This window comes from Stegodyphus dumicola, chromosome 12 (assembly GCF_044657685.1).
Source record: "Stegodyphus dumicola isolate Sdum_Otavi_A_Nest chromosome 12, ASM4465768v1".
NCBI classification, from domain to species: domain Eukaryota; kingdom Metazoa; phylum Arthropoda; class Arachnida; order Araneae; family Eresidae; genus Stegodyphus; species Stegodyphus dumicola.
The window spans coordinates 17,702,314-17,728,281 of NC_140779.1; the positions used below are offsets into that span (position 1 = coordinate 17,702,314).

General features: G+C 34.3%; 1 protein-coding gene across 1 annotated transcript in view; it reads right to left on the reverse strand.

The window, feature by feature from the left end:
- Positions 1-25,968, reverse strand: part of LOC118193513 (metabotropic glutamate receptor 3-like) — a 286,303-nt gene that overhangs the window by 12,713 nt on the left and 247,622 nt on the right. The window contains exons 9-11 of the mRNA XM_085827511.1: positions 7,968-8,393; positions 4,096-4,335; positions 2,997-3,201 (exon numbers count right to left, since the gene is read on the reverse strand). Coding sequence (XP_085683637.1) covers positions 2,997-3,201; positions 4,096-4,335; positions 7,968-8,393 — 871 coding nt within the window. The remainder of the gene's footprint in view (positions 1-2,996; positions 3,202-4,095; positions 4,336-7,967; positions 8,394-25,968) is intronic.

Genomic DNA, 25,968 nt, shown 5'->3' on the forward strand with positions numbered 1-25,968 from the left:
TGATTTTTCAAAATTTGATGGCTATAGGTACCGTCCGTTTAAAATTTGATGGTATCGTCAAAATTTGATGGCTATAGGTACTGTCAAATTTTGATTTTTCAAAATTTGATGGCTCTAGGTACCGTCGTTTTAAAATTTGATGGTACCGTCAAAATTTGATGGCTATAGGTACCGTCGTTTTATTACAATGCGAGAAACATTCATACATTGATGCAGATTCTTCATTATGAAATTTCTGTAAATATAATACAGGGCTGTAATATTTGGTGGCAACAATTTGAAAAGTGATTTAAAGTTTTCAACACAAAATACCAAACCGAAATTAATGGCCCTTCTGGGCTAACCCTCTTTTGGCTAAAAACGGACTAAACATCGTAACAGTATTACTCTTTGTATAAAAAGAATTTTTCCCTTACCTTATTCTACAAGTACAGTCAATTATTTCCAATTTGTTGTCAGATATAAGTGAGATATGTACATGAGTGTTCGTGATACAAGAAATACCTCGCATAGTGCGGCTTCACTCAGTGCTGAGCCCACTATAGTACGGTAAGTGATCTGAGTAATAAATGTAACTCAGTACTGATTGATTCACTGCTACAGTTCGGAAAGATTTTGTACCAAAATAATACAGTCTAAATGTTCCCGCTAAAATACATACAGTGTACTCTGGAGTATTCGGTTAATGTCGGGGAAGCAGGTGGGGGATAACTGAAAAACACGCATAATCCAAACTATCAATTTTCAAATCTATTGTATGTGTATTTCTTAAAAAAAATCATTAATCTATGTTTTTGAGATCATTTAAATATTTGTTGAATTTTATTGTGAGTTTTTCGAAGTGCTATTTTATCACTGTATTCTTTGGCGAAGATGTCCACCTGAGTTTGAACAGCAATCGGAATTAATGTAATTGTCAGTTATCTACTTCCTCTCTTGTGTTTTCAGTATCATTCTCTGACTTTTCTTTTTATGTAACATTTGAAATGCTAATCGTAATATGTTCTTCATTCATTTTAGCCTTTGGCTGATTTACATTTACTTAGTCAAATTCGTTGCTTTTGTTTCAAGCTATAAATGCCGGCTGTTCTGTAAGAACCAGCAGTGCCATCTGTTAACATTTATTTGAGTTAAGTGTAAGGGTCTTTTACACCCTTTCTCAGTCTCTGTGGTACTTTACAAGGTGCAGTGATAATTCAGGGAGAGTTTTTGTCTGTACTACCAAAGAAGACAGGACTTCACATCTTTAAAAAACTGTACAAATGCAATGAAAAATATCCTTTTTACATCTAAATAAACTGCATTTAGCCGTCTATGTGTTGTGTTCGTATAGTCATTTAATTTCAGACTTTGCATTCGGAATTACAGCAATGAATTAATCGATAAAACTATTAAATGTCAATACTTCTCGGTTTCTGCCAGCACATCTCGGTTTTATTCGATGTAGTAAAACCCAGATTATTTACTACGTGTAGAAATCTGTAAATAAATTTATTCGATGTAGTAGAACCGAGATTATTTGTTAAGTGTAGAAATTTGTTTCCGAGGGCAGTTTGTTAGCTGGATGTATCAAATATTTACATTAACAGCACGCATAGGAAAATGCTAACCTACAGTTTTCCACACTTAAAGGGTGACAGGTGAGAGGCCCGAAACCCAGTCGAACAAATGCACTTGATGGCCAGCCCAACACAGTTTGGTTCGAGCACTAGTATAGAAACTATTAGGTTTTTTTCGCGGTGATAGAAAATGGAAAAATGAATTGCGCTTTTGCCAGAATACGAAACACGGATCTTCCAGTCCGCTAGATATACGAGGCGCGACACAAAACAAACGAGACTGCGTAGTTTGAAAAAAAAGAGTGCAGTTGGCAACAGCTGTTTAGGTGATGTCATTCCCCACACCTCCTCTATCCATGCTGTCAGTTTCGACTTAAAATCGATCGCACCAGTTGGGAGCACTGCGTCATTGAGGGAACATGTGCAGACACTTTTGCCTAATGTACTAAAAACCGAACAGAGAATCAATATAAAGTTTCTTGTGAAACTTAAGAAATCAGCCAGGGAAACATTTCAAATGTTAACTGAGGCTTATGGAGATGAAACTTTGTCTCGTGCACGTGTGTTTGAATGGCATAAGCGGTTTCAGGGAAAAGGGACAAAACACGCATGTCAAAATCAAAATTCAAGGCGATGTTAATTGTCTTCTTCCTTGACATTAATGGATGGGTTCCCAGTGGTCAGACTGGGATTAATGGATGGGTTCCCAGTGGTCCCAGTAATGATTGGGTTCCCAGTGGTCAGACTGTTAATCAACACTACTATACTGAAGTATTGAAATGACTTCATGAAAAAAACTAGGAAAAGAAAGGCACAGTTTGGAAGTGATGGATGGCTGTTGCACCAGGACAATGCACACGCTTACACAGCCCTACCTGTCAAACAGTTTCTGACCATCAAAAACATTACTGTGATGGGGCATCCACCTTATTTACCTCATTTGGCTCCATAGGACTTTTGTTTTCCATTTACTAAAGTTAAATATTACTTAAAGGAAAGCCATTTTACCTCAGTTGAAGAGGTTCAGGCAAAACAGGAGAATCACCTGAAGGACCTTCCGAAAACCTCGTTCCAGAACTGTTACCAACAATGGCAACACCGAATGCAGAAAAGTGTGAATGCTGAAAGGGACTACTTTGAAGGTGATAATGTCACGGACAACTAATTATTTACGTACAATGACTTATTGGACCGGTCTCATTTTTTTTTGTGTCACACTTCGTATGGCTTTATAGCTTCCATTTGCGGAGAATGCAGTAATTACTTTATACTATCTCACTTTAAGACTTTTTAAAGATTTGTGTCTTACTTCTTTTATTTATGTCGTGTTGCCTCTGTTTCTAAAATAAAACCATTTGCACATAGTAAAGTGCTTCTTTTAAAGTACTATACAGCATTAAAATAAAAAAATAATTAAAAAAAATTGCTGATGCATACCTAGCTTCGTTAAACCCATCCGGACACTTCCTCGTCTTGAAAGCGTATACTGTGCAAAATCCGATTAGTATAAAAGGATAGATGAGACCTACGAGATAAGATGCGGTGTCAGACCCCAGACATATGAGAACATTCTCTTCCCGGGTTGGATACATGTGGGTGACTGCCGGACGGTCGTACAGGAGCCAAGTAGTATTGATGATGCCTTGAAAGGATAATTACGAAATAAATTTCTTCTTAAAATTAATGAGGATCAAAGTAAATGTGTATTATTTTCATCAGATAAACTAATCAATTTATCTTATGAAATCAATTTAGTTTTTATCTTATGAAATTTTATCACTTTATCTTATGAAATCAATTTAGTTTTTATCTTATGAAATTTTATCAATTTATCTTATGAAATCAACTTAGTTTTTATCTTATGAAATTTTATCAATTTATCTTATGAAATCAATTTAGTTTTTATCTTATGAAATTTTATCAATTTATCTTATGAAATCAATTTAGAAACTAATCAATTTAGTTTTCTGGTACGGCCAGATAAAAAAGAAGGGGGAGTGGCCAGTTTTATATTTTTCATTCTACTGGGCTGATTGACGAAATTGAGCTTGTGTTTCTCATGTCTCAAAAGCGGGACTTCAGATATATATTACATTTATAAATAGCATTAACATATGTATTTTGATACAAAATCGCACTTTTCCTGAAATAAAATGCCAAATTTTTCCACGTATCGACTCGAGGGCTCAAATTATGGCTAAATACCGAATTAAAAAAAAATTCGGAGCGAAACATAAGCAGAAATTTCAAAAATTTATCTTGGCATATTTTTTCAGTTTGAGACAAGAATAATTGGTAACCTTCTCCTTTCATTGTGTAACAGAAGAAAAAAAAAGGTGAACTATTTATTCTTTCTAACAGTTTGCTTTGCATTATCTTTTTAATCATAGCTGTTATTTTTAGATATTTAGACATTTTCATTCCCATAGACGATTAAATCGAAAAACTTTTTAAATTCATTGTATTTCTTTCGTTTATTCAATTGAGCGATGAATTTTTGGAAAGAGAAAATTTCAATTTATCATTTTATAATTACCTTCGACAGAGACCAAGAGAGCAGTGATGATGAGTTGAGACTTGGGGCTGGTGTACCGTGGCTTCTGGCAGGGCTTCTTCCGCTTTTGATTGAATATTCGAGCTATTCTATTAGTCTTTGTAACGATAGCTGCGTAACATAGAGTGTAGCAGAACCCCAAGAAAAAACGCGTGATGCCACAAGTGCAAGGTGCCGGTTTTGCGACGATGACAAACGTCATACCGAAGGACAGGAAGATTCCTGGAGAGAAAAGTAAATTGATGACTTTTTTGCAACTCTTAAAGAATGATTAATGATATAACATGCATTTATAACTCTTTCACAACCAACCCGCCCCACACGGCCCTACATTCAAACAACCAGAACCGCCCGAACACGGCTGAGATTGTAATCTTGTTTTCTTCCCTCCTCCTAAAGTATGCAGTAGCAGGTGAAGTTTTTCCAAATGCATTGTATCGGTTTACTGCAGACAGCTTGTCCTAAGAGGTTTCTTATCTTTTGGTTGCTCCTGACATTTCGTTGTTGATTCTTTTGTGGTACAGTGTGCTTTTAAGCTTTAAACAGAAATAAAAGTGCATTTTAAAAATTTAAGGTTTATAATAGGGGGACGGGAAAGTAATGTCGCTTTCTTACATTAAATTCACACGAATAAATTTTTAACACGTTTTAATTTTTAATCAATAATGTAATCACCCTCGTTATCATGAACCTTTTGCCATCTAGTGTGCAGATTTTCAATCCACGGACCGATATAAATCAACTGGTTTTTGAGTAAAATATCTCGAGATGGCATTTTGGACGTCATTCAAATTTTCAAATTTTTTGGCACTAAGAAAATGTTGTAGGGATCGGAATAAATGACAATCCGAGTGTACGATATCGGGCGAGTATGGTGGGTGATGCAGCACCTCCCATTGCAATTCATTCATTTTTTCCAGTGTCCGTCTTGCACAATGCGGTCTTGCATTGTCGTGCTGCAGAATGATGCTTTTTCTGTTGACAATCGCCGGATATTTTTCGATTAAAGATTAGTTCAGTCGATCCAATTGTTCACAATAAAGATTTGCATTAACAGTTTGTCCAGGTTTCAGCAATTCAAAATGAACAATTTCGCGAATACTCCACCAAACACACAGAAGCGCCTTTTTGGGATGTAAACCCTTTGTAAGCCCTATTAAAACTGCCTTTTGAGTTTTGGATTATCATATAGGACTTATTTTATCGTCTCCACTAATCCAAACGATCAAAAAACGGTTCTGTATAGTGCCGTCGAAGCAATACGTTGCATGTGATGGATCGGTTGGCTTTGTTCTCTTCGGACAGATTATGGGGGACTCAAACACCTGCTTTACTTATTTTTCCATTCTGCTTTAAATGTTCTTGGATGGTCGACTAAGGTTGGTTAAGAGTGTTTGACATGGATTTGCTTCCACTTCTGCCCTTAGCATGTTGTTGTCGACATGCGCAGAAACGACATTACTTTCCGGACTCCCTATTATTTATTTTTAATCAATTTATTCCTTCCTATAAAAATAACGGAAATAAACAAAATCTCAGTTGTGATCGTAACAAAGTCAGAAAGGCTTGTTGGTCTGACTTTCAGAATAATTTTATAAAGAACGGGGTCAAAGGCTAATGGAATCTTTGTTAGAAAGTACAAAGGATGTCATTCGGAAGCTTTACACCTATTTTCTGCGTTAATGGACGGGCAGGGAAGGAAATTGCTGTAAAACTGGAAAAGTATTTCGGGCAGTTCGGTATTTTGAGGATACAGGTTAGCGAAGGGTTGGATTTCAAAGAGATAATCAATTATGTATACATCATATCCAATCTTTTTATTAAAACAGAACTTGAACATAAAGGTAGGACGTCTTGTGCTTACAAAATCAGCTACCACTTGCGTAATTTAAAGTAACAATCAATTTCAAAAGTTAATTTGAGCCTAGTAGACAAAGACTAACAATTGATTTAAATCGAAGTTGGCTCACAACTTCTCACCGGCATAACAATTAAATGTCTGCAGCAATAACGCGAAGTCGAACAATTACTAGCTTGCCAGAACTGGCGCAACTGAGTAACGTGACCACGAGAGGCGAAAACACGTTCTGTCTTACAGTCCAAAACCCTCCACTTAAATACTCTCTAACTGATTTACATATCTGGGGAGGAAACGGAAAATGAGAAGTTATAGTAAAGGTTTAAATCACAACTGCATAAGTAAACTACTGATGTAACCTCACAAGTACATATATCAATCCAAAGTATGATGTGGTGTCTTTAGAGTATTCTGAAAGAGTGTTTCATGGTGCAAATTACTTTGAGACAGAAATTATAATTTTTGCTCAAGTACAGGAGTTGAACAAAAATATGGAAACACCTCGTAAAGTAAATGTTTGAGCTGAAATGTTTATTCTTGCAAAATCTATTGGTGCCGCTGATGTGTTTGCTTACTAATGCGACCTGTGCCAAATCCTCAATACGTTGCAAATGTCATTCGTTATCGAGAGTGTTCTGTGCAGTTGTGAGTGCATCATGTCGAAGCTAAATGAATGTGAATGTGGGGAAATTGTTGAGGCTCATATGGTGGGTTCTTCCGTAACCAAGGTACCTGAAGTGTTTGGTGTTTCAAGAAGAATAGTATTTAAAATTTTTAACTCATACAGAAAAAACCGCATCCGCTAAATCATAGCGTGGACGAAAATGTGCGTTGGGTGATCATGACTGACGATTACTGAAGAGGACTGCGATGAAAAATAAGAGGACTACAGCCGCAAACGTGACTGTTGAACTGAATGCCGCACTCACAAACCCTGTCAGCACCAAAACCATGCAAAGGGAGCTTCACAAGCAGAGTACTTTTGGGCGTTGAGTAGTTCAAAAACCCCTCATCGGTGATCAAAGTGCCTGTAAGAGGAGAAAGTGGTGTCAGAGTCATAACATCTGAACTGTAGAGCAGCGGAAGATTGCCATTTAGCCGGATGAGTTTTGTTTCAAACTGTTTTCCACTTCTAGGCGAGTTTATGTCTGGCGAAAGCAAAGCGCAGGATGCAGACAGCTTGCTGCCGAGAAACATGGTGGGGGTCTCGGTCATTGTTTGCGCAGCCGTATCTTGGTACCACATGGGACCCATCGCTACTGTGCAAGGTCACATTACTGCTAAGAATTATGTGACCATTTTTGCTAATCACGTGCTTCTCATGGTGCAGATTTTGTTCCTCAATGGTGATGCAGTATTCCAAGACGACAGAGCTTCTGTTCACTTAGCTCACTTTATTCAGAACTAGATTTCTGAGCATGCGTGTGCACTTTCACATCTACCATGTCCATCACAGTCACCAGATATCAATATTAATGAGCCTTTGTAGGCTATTTTGGAAAGAAATCTGCGTGAATGCTATCCACCGCCATCATCGTTTACTGAACTTGCCAGCGTCTTAAAGGAAGAATGGTACAAGATTATCTTGCAAAGCATATAAGACCTCTGTTTATCCCTTCCAAGAAGGCTGCAAGTTGGCTTGAATGCCAAAGGATTTTCTATACCGTATTTAGTCACACCAATATGTTTTTATATCGGTGTTTCCATATTTTTGTCCAACCTGATTCTTGTGCAGTTTTTGAAATCAATTTCTTAAGCGGCTCGCATAAAAGTTTTCATGAGAAGAAAATAAGCGTTTAGTGGCATTATATTGAGAAAATGATACAGCGTTAGGATTAGGTTGAAATTATTTCGGAAAAGTCTGTCTGTCATTTACCTTATTTTTATAATATTCAAATTCGTCACAATTTCCTTTTAAGCTTCCTATATTGCAAAGTAAAGAAGCTTGCGCAGAGATAGGACGCAACAAATTTACAAACTGAGTTTAAGTTCTTACCCAAAAGCAAAAGTCCGCTGAGCTCTCTGCCGGATGCCTTGATGATAGGTGTATCTCCATAAGCCCAGAACACGATGGCCACCACTGTGGTGGTCATGATTCCTAATCCTGCAAAAGCCATAGTCCCGATGGCCCATGGGCTGCTGTAGCTGAGATAGGCTTCTGGAATTGGCTCGCAAGTGGTTTTAGTGGCGCTAGGTAACGTGCCGAAGGGACAATCCCTGCAGTGGTATTCGTCTGGTAGATACTGGAAGGTGGAACAATTGGTGCACAACCAGCAGCATGTGTCGCCTTCTAGCTGCAGTTTAGCTTGACCACGTTGACATGGGGCACTGCAGAAAGACCTTGGAAAGGCAGTATCATCATGCTTGAATCGCATGGCGTTCATATCCAAATCCAGAAACGGGACGCCTTTATCATCACTGACTGGAAAATGTTAAAATATCCTCTTTAGTTTCACTATTTAAGAACTTAAAGATCATTCAAGATGATTAATGTTATTTTAAGAATAAAACGGTAGAAAAAACCGTGAAGTGCTGGCGCTTACATGATACGAAGTTTAGAAATGGTATTAGAAATCAAATGGTCACGAATTTCATTCACGTAAACTGAAGCATCGAGCCAACATTTTAGACTTACCACTATTTATGAAATGTCTGTGGAAAGTTCTTTTTATATGCATTGTAAATCCCCATGATTAAGCACTAAATACTTGAAAGCATCCACAAAATTTATGTCGTTTAGAGTATCGATCGAAAACTTATTAAAAGCCTAACTAACAGTAACGAGAAAATAACTACATTAACGAGAAATTTAGCTCTTTGAAGACCAAAACGCCCCAGACGCCCCTTTATCCAAACGACCACAACCGCCCGAAACGGCCGAAATTGTGATGTTCTTTTCTTCCCTTTCCCTAAGGTATGCAGTGGCAGGTGCAGTTTCATCAAATGCACTGTGTCAATTTATTGCTGACAGCTTGTCCTAAAAGTATTTATTTCCGGTTTCTTAGCTTTATTTGTTACGAAGTAGGAAGGATGTCATTTTAAATCTTCGCACCTCTTTATGCGTTGTAGGGAAGGAAACTGTTGTGAATTCTGGAAAGGCATTTCGGCCGCTTCAGTATTTCAAGGTTATACAGGTTAGCGAAGACTTCGGTTTCCAAAGAGCGTCTGGATAAAATGTAACAATAAATCTGCGACTGAATTGCGGCTTCTAGTTGATAAAGTAATGAAACATGCAAGATATTTTGAATCTTTAAATTTAAATAAATCTAACACTAATATTATAAAAAATATGCATATAAAGATTGACAAAGCGTCAAGAAAGCTTTTCGAAATATCTTAAAGACTTCAGATCGATCCAAAACTTATTAAAAGCCTAACAGTAACGAGAAATTAACTAACATTAACGAGAAATGTAGCTTTTTGAAGACCAAAATGCCCGAGACGCCCCTTTATCCAAACGCTCAGAACCGCCCGAAACGGCCGAAATTGTGATGTTCTTTTCTTCCCTTCCCCTAAGGTATGCAGTAGCAGGTGCAGTTTTATCAAATGCAATTGATTTCCTTAAAAACCTGAATCCATTCTTAGAAAATTTGCAAAGGTACTCAGCTCAAATCTGTAAATAAAACTGGAAGCCTTTTTATAGACTCAATTATTAAATTGCCAGCCTGTATTATTAGTAAATAATACATATTTTAATTTGTAATAATACGTATTTGTAAATAATACGTATGCGTATATTCTGCTTATAAATGTCATGAATTTTTAAAATGTAGAGTTAAACAGCGATTTTTATCAGGTAAAAAAATAATTCTGTATGCCTAAAGACTTTTTCGTCTACGCTTAGTATAAATGGATGTATGTCAAAGTATAATAGCGAGTTTTGTGGTAAGGCATATAATTCTTTCTCTTACACTGATCTTGGAAAGCGGAACGAAATCAAAGCCAAAGAAAGTCTTGAAGTCATGTAGTTCCCTGTTGAATAAAGGAAAAAGTAACCCTGAAATTAATGCATCGGACAGTTCGAATCTACTTGAACTCATGCGTGCCAGTGCTAATTAATTGTTTTTAGAAAACTCAAACTGTTTTGGAGATTGCTGTAATTTATGTGCTGTTATTTATATCAAACTAAAAATAAACAAACTGGGAAAGTGGGATGGGGCGGTGGGATGAAAATGGCATGGTGAACAAAGTGGGACAAACTTAAAAATAAATAATGATATCCATATTCTGTTTCTTTTATTTGTCAAATTGCATTCGACACAAAAAAAAAAAAAAAAAAAAAAAAAAAACCGAAATGTTTCAGATTTTAAATTACGTCCAAAGGGGCGTTTTTTAACATTTTGTGTGTTACCTTTCTTTATTAAATATCATGTTCCTCGCACTTAAACCATAAGATCCAGTGCAACAGCAATATCGCAAAATAGTTTTAAAACGAGCATATCTTTAGAATTTCCGATACAGAGACTCACGCGCTGGAGATAAAAATGTTTTTTCTGCACAACGTTGCCATTGCTCGCTTTGAAATCCTTGAGTTTGTTAATCAAAAATTCGTCAAAGTTTTAAAAAATAGGAAATCGATCATAAAACAAATTTCAAATTTCAAATTTGGTCTTCCACATGCTCATATTCGTTGGAGGATTACGTTATTCAAAATTCGATGACTCTATGTACCGTTGTTTTATCACAATACGAGAAATATACATACATTTATGCAGATTTTTCATTATTTAATTTCTTCAAATATAATGCAGGACTCTAACATTTTGTGGCAACAGTTTGAAAAGTGAACCGACATTTATGAGTCCGACGCAAAATGCCAAAACGAAACTAATAGTCCTTCGGGACTCAAGTCCCTTTGGACTAAAAAAAACAAAAAAATACGTTTTACGTAAACTGTTTCGAAATTTGCTTTTCTCTCTTGTGGCTGCACAGTGCTGAAATTGCGTAAAGTTCAACCCTATATAGTCCCCCTGTAGAAGCCAAGAAGATGTCTCTTATATCTGTCTGTGCGTGTGAGAATACTTTCTGTCCTCCCGACGTCCTAGTTATCGAGGTGGCCAGTAGCCATAATTCTCTTCAGCATGGTATGGTGATCTGATATATTGAATCTTGGCGTGAAAAGGATCTGTCGAAGATTCCAACGGAAATCGGAATCTAGCTGTATGTTCCAGACAGCATTTATATAAAGTATCGTATTGCTACGAAATGTACAGGTACCGTAAGATAGCTTCCTCGCAAAGCAGGCTTAGGGTTGCCATAAAATGGCAAGGAAGGCAGAATTGCCACATTTGGCGAGAAATCGCCCATTCGGCTACAAAATCGGCGATATGCCATGGACGGATTGAGAACCTTCTGGAACAAATTCTTACCGGTTTAGCCCAGAATGTTCTCGAACACAAGCCGAAAGCTATATAAACCCTGCTGCGAGATAGTTGGTGTCTCGTTTAGCGAGTCAGTCCGTGCGGAGTCGATCGATTTGACAGCCGGGCAGTGAGTGACGAGTGGGTCGTCGAATGCATCGAAAGAGTTTATCGCGGTTAGTGCATCGTCGAAAGAGAGTGTTGAGCTGCGGGAACGACTGAACCGAAGAGTCCGGAGTTGAGCTCTGTGTGTCGTAGAGTACTTCGCGAGTTGTAGCGTGGAGAGTCTCGAGAGAACGTGGAGGTCCGAGAACGACCCGCGCAGAGTCGGGAGTTGTACTCTGTTGCTTTGCAGTGAAGCTGTCTCCACCGTTATAGCCTGATAGCTTGAAGGCTGTGTCGCTGATTGTCCCAGGGAGTGTATAGTAGATTTTCGACGGTTGTAAAACGTGACTTTGGAGCTGTCCTGATTAATATTTGCCAATAAAGTGTGTTTCGATATTACGTCAAGTGCTGCCATCGTTATTCACTCCAAATCGGCACGAACCCGTAACGAACGTACAGAAGGAAGAAAATAACGTAACAACTGGTGTCAGAAAAAAAAAAAAACGCAACAGTGTTGAACTGTTGCAGTCAAGTGTCTGTCCACATACCAATTAAGTTAATCATCGTTACCCATCCTCCCATCTTCTTTAGGTTATTTTTTCCCTCATGTCATGGTCTGACATATCTTAGACACAGGTTCCGTTACGCTTAAGGAAAGCACCCATTAAAGTTCGTTAACTTGTAGAGTCTCACCTTCTTTGGTAACATAAAATAGTGAACCTTAGAAAGACTGAAGAGGAATAATCCTCTTGTCTTAAAATACAAACAGACAGAAGAAGGGTGCAAATATTCCTTTTATTCAAACACAAGAATTAACAAAGATCCAACTTGGGTTTACACAAGATTTTACAAGCCAAGTACTTCTGTCTTGACAGAAATACGTAACGTTGAACAAATTCAAATGTGGTAGAGATTACATACAGCTCAAAGAATAACAGCTCACAGAATCATTTAATGCACAAGAAAGGCTCTGGTTAGTATTTGGAGGCAGATCATCCATGTATGTCCAGCTTACGCAAGTGATTCGTGTTCCAGATACTTCGAGATTTTACTTCGTTTTTGAAAAATTTAACATACGAGTAATTATTTCTGTTATAATTTTTAATTTAACTTATTAGGCGATAAAATCTTCTCTGACGCGCAAGCACAAGTATCGCCAGCCCGATTAGGTACTATGAACAAAAAATATTTTAAAAATAAGCATTCATTTATATTTCTTAATTGTTAAAATATGGTAAATATTTATAGTCATAAGAGATATCTTGCGAGACTTTATAAAATAATTGACTGCTGACTGATGAACTTGGTGGCGAATATGGAATATTATTGCTTCATTCCGATGTTAGATGGCTTAGCAGGGGAAAAGTACTTCAACGATTTGTAGAACTTCTTTCGCTAATAAAGCAGGTTTTGGAATCCGGAAACGAAATTATAAAGAATTAAGCGATAATAACTGGTTATCTGATCTGTATTTTCTCACGGATATAACAGCTAAACTGAACAAACTGAACGAAGATCTCCAGGGAAAAGAAAAAAACCAATTTTCAATTGACTGGAACTGTAACTGCTTTTCAGATAAAGTTAAATTTGTGGATAAATCATATGAAAGAAAAGCATTTCACCCATTTTTTAGAATTTATCAAGCCATATTAATAACTAAAAGGCGATTGAAGCAGAGAAATACTCGGAAAACCTAAATGCACTGAAAAATAATTTTTAACTCCGCTTCTCTGATTTCTATAAAGTTCAACCAATATTTTTATTCATCTCAAACCCATTTGTCGAAATTAATATTTCAGATGTATCACATAAGACTGGAAATATGTCTAACAAAAATGTTGATGTTTTGGAAATGTGCTCGAGATAGGTCAAAGGTTGGGCACCACCGAGTTAATAGAAAGAATATTAACTGTAATGTTTGCTTTTGTGCATACAAGCTATGTGTGCAGGAAAGAGTGATTTACAGGCAAATGTCTCCATAATTCGCTTCCTGTGAATGATCAAGTCTGTTTTGTTGCTCAGGTAGTAAATATTACAAAACGTTGCAAATAAAACAGTGTGTAAGAACAGAACATTAGGCACAGTTAACTATTTATCGCAATATCAACATCTCAGTTACATCTTAATTCATTAAAATGGTTGAGTTTGAAAAGCTAGCGAAGGATATTAAATTTTTTATGTTTCAGAAATGTTTTAGTTCATACAAAGATACCTCTGTCCCCCAAAAAAGTACACTGCTTAAATTTGACAATAATTACGAGTACATTGATCTTCTATTAACGAGATCGCATTAATTCTTAAATAAAAATATTTCAAATAAAACCAAATATTTTCCGTTGAGTAAAATAAAAGCTTAAAAATATATGCCTGTTTTAAAAATAAGAGCATTCGTTTCTGCATCTCTTTCCTAAATATAAAACTTCACAAATAAAATATATTCCAGTACTATATACTTTCTTGTGTCAAATGGTCACCTTTGAAAATGTATTTCTGAGATCGGTATTGATAATTAATTATATTTTTATTCTCGAAGACTACTCTTTCTTGTCCGACTGAGGTCATCAAATATGTGTAAAGATGAGAACCAAATCGTCTGATTTCATTATCAATTTAAAAATTGTTTATTAAAGAATTCAGGAAGCAGCATTTCAAATTTTACTGTAATGGTAAGATTAATTTAATGGAAAAAAATTGTTAATCATTTCTGCATTAGAGGAATTATTATTATTATTATTAATTAGAGGGGTATTTCGTCTGTTTCCAACGTATAGTAATTTTCGCGGTTACATTGTAGCATTCTTTAACTGATTTCCATTCCTAAGTTGCTTACATTATTTTCCCCCTTTCTTATATGAACAGCTAGTAACGAAAACAAATCGATGTTAAAGCGATGTTAAAGCAATAAATTCCGCTTTTGACAACATTTCAGTCGCTCACATTTTTTTCGAATTTTTAACGATATAACACGTGTGGTTTTCTATTTAAATTTCGCAATTATTCAGCGAGTCATTTTACGTTACGAGTAACTGTTCAATACAGTTAAATGCAAAGAAGAAAAATAAAATATTAAATTTAGTAGTGCAATTAGTTATTGAAGATGTTACTAGTAATCTGTAGCAAAAGAAGTAGGACAGAAAGTGTGATAGATGCTTGAAATAATAGGATGATGATTGGCTTTATGAAATTCGAATTGGTTTTGAAAAGTAAATGAAGTCCGGCCCATTTGTATACGAAAATTTGAGAAATACATGCTTACTGTGATCAACAATTCGGTAGGTATATGCCCAAAGTATTACAGAACAAATTTGTTTTATATTGAAGTAGATTTGTCAAATTAAATATTTTAATCAACTATTTAAAATCATGCAAAAAGCAACCTTTGTCTTGCGGGACATCGCCCACAGGACATTCGTATTTATAGAAGAAAAACATTTCTGCAGATACCATCCCTACCTACGTTTTTCGAAAAGCAAATTCGTTAAAAACATCTACGCCAAACTAAGACTGCTTTTTTTTTTTTTGGTCTAATTTTAAATTTTACGTTGGCGTATTTTATTCCAACGAGGTATTCCCTTTAAATATTAAGATTAGGAGTGCAGCATTGATCAAATAATTTCCAAAAACATTATGAATAGTTCATAAATGAACTGTTAACAGTATCTTCTATGCGTAACATAGAAGACATTGTTAACAGTTCATAAACAAACTTTTGCTTTTCCTTATCAAAATGTTGGAAAAGCAAGTATTTTTTCTGTGCATAATAAATTAACCTTTGTCTTGAGGTTTTAAACCTTTGTCTTGATATAATAAATTAGTTGCTGTCAAATTTCATTGCTGAAGAGCATTTTGTCTGGTCTGTTAATGTTATCATTCGATTAATGTTATCAAAATAGCGGTGGACAAATGTGATTATAATTTAGTGCTGTTTACTATAATAACATGCTTGATTTACTGAGTTCAGATTTCTTTAGGAAAGAAAGTGATTAACCAAAACAGAAATCAAATAAACAAATGATTTAAATAGTTTAAACTATTTATGAAATTACTGAAAAATTTGTCCTTAAACTATAAATTCCAAAATCTAAGTAAGAAATTTTTGCCTTAAACTAAATAGTCAAAACCTCACGATTTAAGGAACTGTTAAACTGAACTTGTAATAAACGCTTTCTTGTATTTTACACATAAGATGGGCTTCCGTATTTTGAAATATTATTTACTTGCAGCGTTTCGGAAAACTACGTAGTTTTATTCTAAAGAAAATATTATTCACTGCTTATTTCTTCCCACCAGCATACTATATACATAGGTAAGGAAGATAATGCTTTCGGTCCAAAAATTCGATACAGGTTTCAGAGATAGAGCACGATTTAGATTTAGCTGAAACATTCCCAAATTTCTGTTTTCCGCTGTAATGACATTAGGTTAATTGGAAAACCCGGAGAGACGAAAAATTAGCAACCGCCTTCGAAGGGAGTCGAACCACGGACCTCTGGAATACCGGCCCAGTGTGCAGAACCACTACACCACGAAGGCACTCTAGGAAGGTGGGAGAAATACCTTATATACTCCAAATCAGGAATATATAAGGTACAGTCGCCAAATCCAAGGTGTGGAGAATCATCATCCACCACCCTTTTAGTTCGGGCGCCATTGTAGAGATATTAGGTATTTTTTGGGAGCAGGAAAGATGAAAAATGAGCCACGCCTTCGCCAGGAATCGAACCACGGAGCTCTGGAATTCGCGCCGCCCAGCGTGCAGACCACCACACCACGAAGGTATGCTAGGAAACCGGGAGAAATACCTTATGTGGTACCAGAAACCATAAGAAGAGTTTTGACGAAACTTACGTTTTAACATAAATTTGATAAAACATAAGAAGAGTTTTGAACCGAGAAATTTGACGACCATTGCGGCTTCTGAAGACGTAGAGATGATAAAACTAAAAATTATGAATGAGAAAAATAGATAAATTAAGCAAGTGCAATGCACGTGTACATGACCACAAATTTAAAGTTTAATAAAATGCACAATAAACATATAAGTAAAAAAAAAGGGGGAGAAAGATTTCAGACTTTATATTACGCCCAAAGGGGCGTTTTTTTAACAGTTTGTTTGTTACCATTATTTATTAAATATCATGTTCTTCGCTCTTAAACCATGAAATTCAATTCAACAGAAATATCAGAAAAGGATACAGAGTCTAGCGCGCTGCAGATAATTTTTTCCCCATACAGTGTTGCCATTGCTCGCTTTGAAATCTTTGAGCTTCTAAATCAAAAACTCATAAATGCTTTACAAAATATGAAATAGATAATAGATTAAATAATTAGTAAATAGATTAAAAAATTTCCAAATTTGCGCTTTCAGATGCCCATATTTGAGTGAAGGACAACATTATTCAAATTTTCATGCGTCTAGGTACCTCTGCGTTTTTCACAGTGCGAGAAACATACATACATTCATGCATACATTCTTCATTATTTAATTTCTTCAAATATAATGCAAGAATTTAATATTTTGTGGCAACAGTTTGAAAAGTGAAGTGCCGTTGTATAGTAGAAGACGCAAAATGCCAAACGAAATTAATACCCCTTCTAGACAAATTGCTTCTTTGGGCTAAAAATGCATGGAGTAGACTGGGTTTAAACACAGGTTAGTTCTGTCTGACCAATAAAAGTTATCTATGAATGCAAATATAAAAGGCAATTAATTTATTTGCATTGCATTCGAAAGAATTCGGTAAAGTTATATAACTTTGAAACATTTAAAAAGAATGTTTCTCCATTATTTGACATATACTTTATGTAAATATTGAAGTGTAGTTTTATTAATAAGAATGGAATGCGTTATTAGAACAACAATAGAAGCTATTTATAGAACGAGGGTTGCAATCAAAGAGCTGAATACCAAAGTCTACCTAAATTAAATCATAATGATACTATTAATCATTTTCTGAGAACGAGAGTCTTTCCTAAATTACATTTCTTTAGTCATTCTTAGTGCGACAGAAGAGGACGTTAAGGCAGGATAAAATTAGCAACCTCCTCGGTTGTTGATCAGGGACGATGCAGTTTTCTATAATTTAATCTCGTTATTATGTTGCGGCTCCGGTATCGGGTTTCGGTATTAATATTTGTCTCTTACATGCTTGTTTATCAGAATTCTGGCATCCGGTAGGGTAATTTCGGTTTTGTTATAGTTTTTCTTTGTTTCCTTTTATTTCCTCTAAATATAAAAAGAGTATTTTCTGATGATCCCTGAAGGTTTTCATTTTGTAGAAGTAAAAGTTTTTATTATTTTCTTCAGTTCTACCAGTTAAGGAATTTCGAAGTAACGGAATGCTGTAACGCAGTTATTGAAAGCAAAGTACAATTAAATCATTAATAACAACAACTAATAAACTCTTTAACACACAAAACCTAACTAAAATATATATAGTTAATAACAACGATATAGTGGTTACGCGAGCCTACTCCAGTGCAGAAGCGCCCGGATTCGAATCCCGTAGATGGCGTGGATGTTTGTAAATGTACGGTGTCTTTGCGGCATGGGGCCACTCTTAATATGTGGCCAGCCGAAAGTCCTCTCGTGTGATTCCTTGGAAGGGACGAGGAGTGGGAGATATCTGGAGATCCCTGGACCACCCCTCAGGGTGCTCTTCTTCAAAATTGGAGTAGATGTCTAATCTCCTTGAGGTTCTGGCATGAAATATGAACTCGATAACAACAGCCACTAACTAAATCATAAAAATTAAAAATCTGAAAGATTTCAGATTTAACAGTTACCCAAAAGGTTTTGTTAGGTTTTTTTACGTTCTCGCTGAGCTCGCAGTCTACCAGCCTCCTGTTATACTCATTCCTACTAATCCATTTTTATATTTGCCTTTTTAGCTTCATTATTAAGTATCATTTTCTTTGCAGTTACGCTATATACAATTCAGCAAAATTACAAAAACGTTAACCATTTGCGGCACAGTGTGTCCAGACCGGACACACTGTGCCGCAAACGTAAAAATTTCCTTCTGTACGCACAGAAAATTTGAATGAAAAAGGATTTATAGGTTACTATAGGTTACTCTGAACCTTCTTTATTTACAGTAGATGGCAGCTCAACACAAACCAGCCCATATATTTTAGCCATGTTTAGTTTTTTAAGACCCTCATTTTTCAAAGAAATCTTCCAGATTTTTTTTAGGGTATAAAAGGAATTGTTTGAAAAGAAATTTCTATGTTACCTTTTGGATGTATGCTAGGATATATTAGTTTTGACCTTGAAATCTTGCCTAAAATCAAACGGCGAACCCTAGGTGTGCCATGACCGGGCTCACCGATCATCTAGGACAACTGAAATTCTGTATTCTTTATTTCTCTGCATCTCATCGGTCAGTTTATTGACAACAATGCTCGTTTCAGCACTCATTTCGAAGCTCTATTCAATCAGTGTAGTGGGAACACCCACAGAATTAAAACGATAAGTGCTATCTTCACAAAATTTTACTTGTGTACTCCTTTAGGTCTAATTAGACTGCCTACTTTTTTTTAAATCAAAATTCCAACTTTAAAAGATAGCGTGTTGGAAAGGGTTAAAAGCAGCATAACACTTGTAGAGATATTAGGTTATTTCGAAGCAAAAGACGTGAAAAATGAGCAATGTTCTCGCCGAGAATCTAACCACGGACCTCTCGAATACGCGTCGAACGTCCTGACGACTACACCACGAAGGCATGCTAAGAAGCTGGTAGAAATACCTTATACACTATACGTTTGGAATTCGCGATGCTGGCACACATTTTTCTGTTTTTGTTTTGGTTGGTTTTTGTTTTCAGTTTTTTCTCGGTTCATCATATCAATGTTCAGTGTTACTTACTGAGATGGTTTCACAAAAGTTTTTTTGTCGTTTTGTTATTAACATTTGGTGTTTCACTTTGTAAATTAAATATCAGGTTCTTGGCACCTACGCTATACCACATTCGATTCAACAGCAAAATAACAAAATATATAAAAACAGCAAATCTTTAGAATTTCCGAGAGTGAGTCTCGAAAGCTGGAGAAAAAACGTTTTTCTCTAGAGTGTTGCCATTGCTCGGTTTGAAACTGTTGAGTTTGTTAATCAAAAATTCGTTAAAGCTTTACAAAATGAGAAATACATAATAAAACACGTTCGAAATCCAAAAGTCGGGCTTTCTGATGCCTGCCTATCTTCGGTTGAATGATTACATTATTCAAAATTTTATGGCTCTAGGTACCGTCGTTTTTTCACAAGGCAGGAAACATACCTACATTCATGCACATTTTTCTTTATTTAATTTCCTTAAATATAATACACGGCGAAAATATTTGTTGGCAACAATTCGAAGCAAGATGTTCAAATGATGATGTTTTTCGGACTGTGAGTCTGTAAGGATTATGTTAATTTTATTAACAGTTAAATTTTAAGTTAAAGTTCCTTTCCTGTCAAATTCTTAACTTCAATTTACTACTTCCGGTCAGAATGTAGTTTTAGAATCACTTTGAATACATAATGAGGAAGAGCGGTATTTAACCGCGAAGTTCTACTTGCTGAGTTAGAGAGAATCAGAGTTTCTGATTTGCGCGCCTCTGCCTTTTTGGGCTACTCTCTCTGAAAGCTGTTATTACGCTCGGCCGAACTTAGGCCCTTGATAGCTTTACAGTCAATTAGCGTTAAGAGGCCAACTCGGTTAGAACCTTGATAGCTTCGGCTATATCTCTTAGTTTAGATTAGTTTTAGTTTACTTCTTAGCATCTTAAGTTCAAGGCCAAGTGTCGGCTTTTATTGTACACTCCATGAAGGAGTTCTGTTAAATCTTATTTGAATAATAAAGGCAATCCATCTTGTTGTTTCTTGATGCACGAACTCAAGCGATTATTCGCTTAACAGTTTTTAGGATTCCTCACGTTCAGCAGCAACTTAGCCTTTACAAAGTGAGGAACCCTATAAGTCTTCTCCGAAGAACAATAATATAAGAAAGGCATAATAAGGTATTTCAAAGAAAATTTACTAATTTCTTTTGTACTGCAAAGAAATAAAAAAATAATAAAGTATTTATAATACAGTAAGCATGTTTGAATTTTTACGATATTTTTCCCTAATACGTTTCGTACGAGCACTCGGTTATAACGAGCAAATTTCGCGGTCCCTTCACGCTCGTTTTAAGCGAGTTCGACTGTAGCTTCATATAAATACGCACTCATAAGTACCTATTTCTATTACAATATGTTAAAAACCAGTGAATTCCTCATCATATCTTGTAGAGACATAAGGTAATTTTAAAGCAGGTAGACATGAAAAATGTGCAGTACCCTCCCCGGGACTCGAACCTGGACCTCTCGAATACGCGCCAAGTGTGCTAACTGTTGCACCACGAAGGCAAGCAGAAAGAGTTAGAAAATACCTTATAATCTAGTGAAAAAGAGCTCACCATGTAGCAAAATAAATTTGAAATCAATACATTGATTTGCTTCTTAAAAACAGAAATTTATGCACATATAAAGCGCACATGATTTCATTACTTTTTCTATCCATAAATTAATTAGCATTATTTATAAACTGGATATTTTGCATACAGCACAGTTTTTATGCATAGTATTTTATGTATTAAATCAACTATTATAATGCCAGTCTAAAAACAAAAGCCTTTAGCTATTGAGTTTAGATAATAACAAAATGTTCTTACTATGTTTCGTTCGAGAACTCAATAATCTCAATACTTAGTTTGAAGTTTTTCAGAAGTTTTCAGAAGTCTCTTTCCAGATACGTTTTTTAATATCGCTTCATCAAAATGAAATGTCTCTGCCTGTGCAGACATCAGACATATTTATTTATTTATTTATTTCCGCGGCAACGTCTGGCAGGTGGCAGGTTTAAGTCAATGCAAAATTTCTCAAACTGTTTTGATATCAGAAAAACCATGTATACTTGAAACACTACCGGCTCAGTCTAACACAAAGTGAACCGAAACAAAATAATCGTATAACCTCTCGGCAAATAGCTGTGGATTGTTAGGTTTAGCTATCATTTAGCTCTTCCTTGTTGGTTATATGTATTAAAATTCATAATTTATTTATTTATCTTGAACTAGTGTCTTCTTTCAATTAAACGTGTTAGCTCAAACCTGTTATTATAATTTTCTCAACATAAAATGGTAGACATCTCATATCAGTCTGTTTATTTTAGATAGGGAGAATTTAGATCGTTTAGGCAGGACATCTCATATCGATCTGTTTATTTTAGAAAGAGAGAATTCAAATCGTAAATTTTAGATAGGAAGAAATTAGATCGTTTATTTCAGATAGGAAGAATTTAGATCGTTTATTTTAGATAGGGAGAATTTAGATCGTTTATTTTAGAGAGGAAGAATTTAGAGTGCAGCTAATATTGCAAGTTTACTTGCAAAAATTACCACATTAATCTCATATCAATCTGTTTATTTTAGGTATTATTATTAGGAATCTCATATCAATCTGTTTATTTTAGATAGAATTTAGATCGTTTAGGTGGGACATCTCATATCGATCTGTTTATTTTAGATAGGAAGAATTTAGATCGTTTATTTTACATAGGAAGAAATTAGATCGTTTATTTTAGATAGGAAGAATTTAGATTGTTTATTTCAGATAGGAAGAATTTAGATCGTTTATTTTAGATAGGGAGAATTTAGATCGTTTATTTTAGAGAGGAAGAATTTAGAGTGCAGCTAATATTGCAAGTTTACTTGCAAAAATTACCACATTAATCTCATATCAATCTGTTTATTTTAGGTATTATTATTAGGAATCTCATATCAATCTGTTTATTTTAGATAGGGAGAATTTAGATCGTTTAGGTAGGACATCTCATATCGATCTGTTTATTTTAGATAGGGAGAATTTAGATCGTTTAGGTAGGACATCTCATATCGATCTGTTTATTTTAGATAGGGAGAATTTAGATCGTTTATTTTAGATAGGAAGAAATTAGATCGTTTATTTTGGATAGGAAGAATTTAGATTGATTATTTTAGATAGGAAGAATTTAGATCGTTTATTTTAGATAGGGAGAAGTTAGATCGTTTATTTTAGATAGGGAGAATTTAGATCGTTTATTTTAGATAGGAAGAATTTAGAGTGCAGCTAATATTGCAAGTTTACTTGCAAAAATTACAACATTCATCTAATATCAATCTGTTTATTTTAGATATTATTATTAGGAATCTCATATCAATCTGTTTATTTTAAATAGGGAGAATTTAGATCGTTTAGGTAGGGCATCTCATATCGATCTGTTTATTTTAGATAGGGAGAATTTAGATCGTTTATTTTAGATAGGAAGAATTTAGATCGTTTATTTTAGATAGGAAGAATTTAGATCGTTTATTTTAGATAGGAAGAACTTAGAGTGCAGCTAATATTGCAAGTTTACTTGCAAAATTTACCACATTAATCTCATATCAATCTGTTTATTTTAGGTATTATTATTAGGAATCTCATATCAATCTGTTTATTTTAGATAGAATTTAGATCGTTTAGGTAGGGCATCTCATATCGATCTGTTTATTTTAGATAGGGAGAATTTAGATCGTTTATTTTAGATAGGAAGAATTTAGATTGTTTATTTCAGATAGGAAGAATTTAGTTCGTTTATTTTAGATAGGAAGAATTTAGATCGTTTATTTTAGATAGGAAGAACTTAGAGTGCAGCTAATATTGCAAGTTTACTTGCAAAAATTACAACATTAATCTAATATCAATCTGTTTATTTTAGATATTATTATTAGGAATCTCATATCAATCTGTTTATTTTAGATAGGAAGAATTTAGATCGTTTAGGTAGGTCATCTCATATCGATCTGTTTATTTTAGATAGGGAGAATTTAGATCATTTATTTTAGATAGGAAGAAATTAGATCGTTTATTTTAGATAGGAAGAATTTAGATTGTTTATTTTAGATAGGAAGAATTTAGATCTTTTATTTTAGATAGGGAGAATTTAGATCGTTTATTTCAGATAGGAAGAATTTAGATCGTTTATTTTAGATAGGGAGAATTTAGATCGTTTATTTTAGAGAGGAAAAATTTAGAGTGCAGCTAATATTGCAAGTTTACTTGCAAAAATTACCACATTAATCTCATATCAATCTGTTTATTTTAGGTATTATTATCAGGAATCTCATATCAATCTGTTTATTTTAGATAGGGAGAATTTAGATCGTTTAGGTAGGACATCTCATATCGATCTGTTTATTTTAGATAGGGAGAATTTAGATCGTTTATTTTAGATAGGAAGAAATTAGATCGTTTATTTTGGATAGGAAGAATTTAGATTGTTTATTTTAGATAGGAAGAATTTAGATTGTTTATTTTAGATAGGAAGAATTTAGATCGTTTATTTTAGATAGGGAGAATTTAGATCGTTTATTTTAGAGAGGGAGAATTTAGATCGTTTATTTTAGATAGGAAGAATTTAGAGTGCAGCGAATATTGCAAGTTTACTTGCAAAAATTACAACATTAATCCAATATCAATCTGTTTATTTTAGATATTATTATTAGGAATCTCATAGCAATCTGTTTATTTTAGATAGAATTTAGATCGTTTAGGTAGGGCATCTCATATCGATCTGTTTATTTTAGATAGGGAGAATTTAGATCGTTTATTTTAGATAGGAAGAATTTAGATTGTTTATTTCAGATAGGAAGAATTTAGTTCGTTTATTTTAGATAGGAAGAACTTAGAGTGCAGCTAATATTGCAAGTTTACTTGCAAAAATTACAACATTAATCTAATATCAATCTGTTTATTTTAGATATTATTATTAGGAATCTCATATCAATCTGTTTATTTTAAATAGGGAGAATTTAGACCGTTTAGGTAGGGCATCTCATATCGCTCTGTTTATTTTAGTTAGGGAGAATTTAGATCGTTTATTTTAGATAGGAAGAATTTAGATCGTTTATTTTAGATAGGAAGAACTTAGAGTGCAGCTAATATTGCAAGTTTACTTGCAAAAATTACCACATTAATCTCATATCAATCTGTTTATTTTAGGTATTATTATTAGGAATCTCATATCAATCTGTTTATTTTAGATCGTTTAGGTAGGACATCTCATATCGATCTGTTTATTTTAGATAGGAAGAATTTAGATCGTTTATTTTACATAGGAAGAAATTATATCGTTTATTTTAGATAGGAAGAATTTAGATTGTTTATTTCAGATAGGAAGAATTTAGATCGTTTATTTTAGATAGGGAGAATTTAGATCGTTTATTTTAGAGAGGAAGAATTTAGAGTGCAGCTAATATTGCAAGTTTACTTGGAAAAATTACCACATTAATCTCATATCAATCTGTTTATTTTAGGTATTATTATTAGGAATCTCATATCAATCTGTTTATTTTAGATAGGGAGAATTTAGATCGTTTAGGTAGGACATCTCATATCGATCTTTTTATTTAAATAGGGAGAATTTAGATCGTTTAGGTAAGACATCTCATATCGATCTGTTTATTTTAGATAGGGAGAATTTACATCGTTTATTTTAGATAGGAAGAAATTAGATCGTTTATTTTGGATAGGAAGAATTTAGATAGTTTATTTTAGATAGGAAGAATTTAGATCGTTTATTTTAGATAGGGAGAAGTTAGATCGTTTATTTTAGATAGGAAGAACTTAGAGTGCAGCTAATATTGCAAGTTTACTTGCAAAATTTACCACATTAATCTCATATCAATCTGTTTATTTTAGGTATTATTATTAGGAATCTCATATCAATCTGTTTATTTTAGATAGAATTTAGATCGTTTAGGTAGGGCATCTCATATCGATCTGTTTATTTTAGATAGGGAGAATTTAGATCGTTTATTTTAGATAGGAAGAATTTAGACTGTTTATTTCAGATAGGAAGAATTTAGTTCGTTTATTTTAGATAGGAAGAATTTAGATCGTTTATTTTAGATAGGAAGAACTTAGAGTGTAGCTAATATTGCAAGTTTACTTGCAAAAATTACAACATTAATCTAATATCAATCTGTTTATTTTAGATATTATTATTAGGAATCTCATATCAATCTGTTTATTTTAGATAGGAAGAATTTAGATCGTTTAGGTAGGTCATCTCATATCGATCTGTTTATTTTAGATAGGGAGAATTTAGATCGTTTATTTTAGATAGGAAGAAATTAGATCGTTTATTTTAGATAGGAAGAATTTAGATTGTTTATTTTAGATAGGAAGAATTTAGATCTTTTATTTTAGATAGGGAGAATTTAGATCGTTTATTTTAGATAGGGAGAATTTAGATCGTTTATTTTAGATAGGAAGAATTTAGAGTGCAGCAATATTGCAAGTTTACTTGCAAAAATTACAACATTAAACTAATATCAATCTGTTTATTTTAGATATTATTATTAGGAATCTCATATCAATCTGTTTATTTTAAATAGGGAGAATTTAGACCGTTTAGGTAGGGCATCTCATATCGATCTGTTTATTTTAGATAGGGAGAATTTAGATCGTTTATTTTAGATAGGAAGA